Raw genomic sequence first — 4,097 nt, forward strand, 5'->3', positions numbered from 1 at the left:
GTGCGCCCCAAAAGATAATGTAAAAAATCAAATCGCCACAAGAGCACACCAAATCACGAATAAGCTTGTTTAATAGATCGGATTGGACCGGCTTTCGACTTTGACTTGTCCAAAATACCAAACGACTTGTGTTTTAAACAATGAAAATTACTATACTGAAAAACCTAAGTATTTTTCTTTAAAGCTCTGCTCGAACGACTTTAGAGGGAGGTTCTAAAGTCATTGTTATACACAAACTCTGGCGAGGACTTTTTTTTCAATAATGGGCATAGGCCCAATTAGTAAGGAGCTTTAAATGATTTTCTCAAAGTATGGGGCAAAATTAAGAGAATAAAAAAGTAGTGGACCTTGAGAAAAGTCATCACCTGCTTTCCTTCCTATGCCACACAATCGTTTTCTTCTGACTGAATATGAGTGAAACACAGAGGATTAGGAGAGAACGTGGAAGAAGAAGCCATGGACCCCTGATCGAAAAAGGCATCACGTTAAAATCTGGTAACATAACCACTAACATTCGTTATTTGTTGTTAATGAACAACAAAACTAAGCCAAGAGAAAACATAATACAAAGAACTAAGACACAAATCAAATACCAAAGACACAAAGACACTAGTAACCAAAAATGAGAAATTTGTTCTTGGTTACTAGTGTGCAGACGAATAATGAGATCAAGAAAGGTGAAAGTAAGACATTAGACAATGATAAGAAAATTGAGAAAATAGAACCGAGTTTGTCGTTTTCAAAATTTATGGATTTTTTTTTTAGAAAGCAGAAATGCTCTATGAGAGTGTTTATGATGTGGAATTCACCTAGATGGATGTTTAGTGTTAGGCATCAAATGAGAAATTTGTTCTTGGTTGCTAGTGTCTTTGTGTCTTTGGTGTTTGGTTTGTGTCTTGGTTCTACGTATTGTGTCTTCTTTTGTTTTAATTTTGTTGGTTGTTCACGACTGATAATAGCTGTTGGTGGTTATGTTAGCAGATTTTAACGTCATGTCTTTTTTTTTCCAGATCAACGTAATCTGATGTCCAATATGTTAGTCAACGTTTGGTTGATGATTAAAATGGCCTCATACGAAGTTCTTGTTTAAAATGACATAAATTTGAAAGTTGGTGATTCGACTAACAGAGTAGTTAATGCTTGATAACGGCTGCTAGTTGTTCTGTTATCAGATTTTAACGTCATGTCTATATTGGCTAGGTCAACGCAGTCTGATGTGCAATACGGCAGTCAACATTTAGTAGATTTTTAAAATGGCTTATTATGAAATTCATGTTTAAAATGACCACAAATTACGGAATCACGTTTTCCGCCAAAAAAATACGTGAATCATTTTTCTCTTTTAATACGTGTATCATTTTTCTCTTTTAATCACGTTTTCCACAATACGGATTAAATGACATTTTTCTCTTTTAAAAACCTTTGTAAATCATTTTAAAACCAAAAATTACGGAATCACGTTTTCCGCCAAAAAAATACGGGAAAATTTAATTTTTTATTTGCAAGCTTAAGTATTTTTCAAATAAGGGTTAAATAGTTATGAAATTAAAAGAGGACAAAAATAAAATTGGCCAGAAAATGGGGTATTTTTGAAAATAGTATTTAAAAGAGGCATTTCTAACATTTCCTCTTGATAATATTAGGATTTCTAAATTTTTTAACATATATTTTATTTTATTACTTTAAAATCATTCAAAATAGTTTGACATGAGATAAAATTATTACGTATGAGATTACAGTTTATATCAATTATATTTAAATTAATGTTGGTTTTCCAAATTCTTTTGTGGATTTTGTTTTTTACTATTATGTTTTCTTAATTTTTGTTTTAATACTATATAACTAATAAATAAATTTGATATAATGCATCTATTCTTTTTAAATTTTTTAACATATATTTTATTTTATTATTTTAAAATCATTCAAAATAGTTTGACATGAGATAAAATTATTACGTATGAGATTACAATTTATATCAATTATATTTAAATTAATGTTGGTTTTCTAAATTCTTTAGTGGATTTTATTTTTTACTATTATGTTTTCTTAATTTTTTTTTAATACTATATAACTAATAAATAAATTTGATATAATGCATCTACTTTAACAAAAAAAAAAGATATAATGCATCTATTCTTTTTATCTAAAATATTTAGCTCTTTTTCGTTAATATGGAATGTATATAATTAAAATCTGGTTTATAATAATAAAATAGTCAAATTGTATTGAAAAATGTAATGTGTAAGACTGAAATCTGGTTAAAAACAAAAATTATCACATTAAATCTTGTAAAAAATGTGTCCACTAGTTTTTTCATTTATTTTTAACCCACGTATTTACGTGGATCTTATCTAGTGATATAATAAGTTAAAGCAATCAAGAAAAAAATCAAACAAAGATAGGAAAATCATAATCATATCTTCGAATTATTCAAATCATTTTTTCATGGTACATAATCTGCAGGATTTATGGCAAAAATCAAACAAAATCTGTTAGTTTTTAAATTCAAAGATATGTTTTCACCCTATAATAATCTCACATAAGTTTCGAAAATTAGAAAAAAAAAATGGTTGCATACGTCAAGAACAACTTTTTATTGGTTCCTATAGTAGTTTTACTTCTTTTTGTTGTCTCATCATATGCAAAATTTAGTACGAAGGTTACAACAAGTGAAATCAGGGGCATCTGCACACACAGAAATGTCAATGCGTCATTTTGCTATGAGTTCATGAAATCATACCCTCAAATTGCAACAATGGATATTTCTGATCTCGCCAAATTTTTGATCAATTATGATTTTCAAAAAACCTTAGATCTGATGAAGCATTTCCAGTCACTCACAAACAGCACAACCGATCGCAGTTCTAAGGAATCCTATAAGATATGTTCAGAGCTTTTTAGCCTTGGTATCCATTTGCTTGAGTCTTCTCTTAAAGCTTTGGCAACCAATGACTATGACACCTTAGACAGGAACGTTAGTGATATGTCTGCCTATGCGGAGGAATGTGGAAGCGAGCTGTCAAGTGTCATCAAGCCTATTCCACAGCTCTTAAAAGGGGTTTCTATTGTCGAAAATGTAGGTCACATTGTTCTTGTAATTTTGGAATGTTTTCTAAGAAAAGAAAAAACTTTCTGTTAAAAATCAGTACCCGAATCTATAATAATAAATTAATAATAATAATAATGTTGTTTGGTATGTTGTTGTTATTACCGATTTACGCTGATAATTAATTGTTTTTGTGTTAAGAAAAATCGAATCCACCACAAGAGCACACCAAATCACGAAAAAGCTTGTTTAATAGATCGGATTGGACCGGCTTTCGACTTTGACTTGTCCAAAATACCAAACGACATGTGTTTTAAACAATGAAAATTACTATACTGAAAAACCTAAGTATTTTTCTTTAAATCTCTCTGCTCGAACGACTTTAGAGTTTAGAGGGAGGTTCTAAAGAAGTAGAACGAAGAAAAAAAAAAGTCATTGTTATACACAAACTCTGGCGAGGACTTTTTTTCCAATTATGGGCATAGGCCCAATTAGTAAGGAGCTTTAAATGATTTTCTCAAAGTATGGGGCAAAATTAAGAGAATAAAAAAGTAGTGGACCTTGAGAAAAGTCATCACCTGCTTTCCTTCCTATGCCACACAATCGTTTTCTTCTGACTGAATATGAGTCAAACACAGAGGATTAGGAGAGAACGTGGAAGAAGAAGCCATGGACTCTATCGTCTCCAGCTCAACGATTCTTATTCGATCATATCTCACTCCTCCGGTCCGTTCATGTTCTTCGGCAACCTCCGTTTCCGTCAAATCTGTGAGCTCAGTCCAGGTCACCTCCGTCGCGGCTAACCGCCACCTGCTTTCCTTAAGCTCCGGTGGTAGAGGAAGCAAGAAATTCTCTAGTTCGGCGATAAGATGCGGCGGAATCAAAGAGATTGGAGAGAGTGAGTTTTCGAGTACGGTTCTCGAATCAGACCGGCCGGTTTTGGTTGAATTCGTCGCTACTTGGTGCGGTCCCTGCAAATTGATCTATCCCGCTATGGAAGCCTTATCTCAGGTTTGATATATCGATTCTCTCTTTTTAATCATCAGTCTGC

At 32.1% G+C, this 4,097-nt stretch overlaps 2 protein-coding genes across 2 annotated transcripts; both read left to right on the forward strand.

Annotated features, from left to right (window-relative positions):
* Positions 1-2,566: 2,566 nt before the first annotated feature.
* LOC9298316 (pectinesterase inhibitor) lies at positions 2,567-3,142 on the forward strand. Its single transcript, XM_002862192.2, has one exon. The coding sequence runs from the start codon at positions 2,567-2,569 to the stop codon at positions 3,137-3,139; it is 573 nt and encodes a 190-aa protein (XP_002862238.2). The 3' UTR covers positions 3,140-3,142.
* A 573-nt stretch (positions 3,143-3,715) lies between these two features.
* On the forward strand, positions 3,716-4,057 carry LOC9298315 (thioredoxin X, chloroplastic; the record flags this gene model as incomplete). Its single annotated transcript, XM_002862193.2, has 1 exon — positions 3,716-4,057. A coding segment is annotated over exon 1 (342 nt), but the record flags the coding sequence as incomplete, so codon positions are not given.
* Between the last annotated feature and the right edge of the window lie 40 nt (positions 4,058-4,097).

The sequence above is a fragment of the Arabidopsis lyrata genome (assembly GCF_000004255.2).
Source record: "Arabidopsis lyrata subsp. lyrata unplaced genomic scaffold ARALYscaffold_851, whole genome shotgun sequence".
NCBI lineage: Eukaryota > Viridiplantae > Streptophyta > Magnoliopsida > Brassicales > Brassicaceae > Arabidopsis > Arabidopsis lyrata.

What these genes read in the sequence shown, in the direction of transcription:
- LOC9298316 (XM_002862192.2), top strand. Translation starts at nt 2,567, where the DNA reads ATGGTTGCATACGTCAAGAACAACTTTTTATTGGTTCCTATAGTAGTT.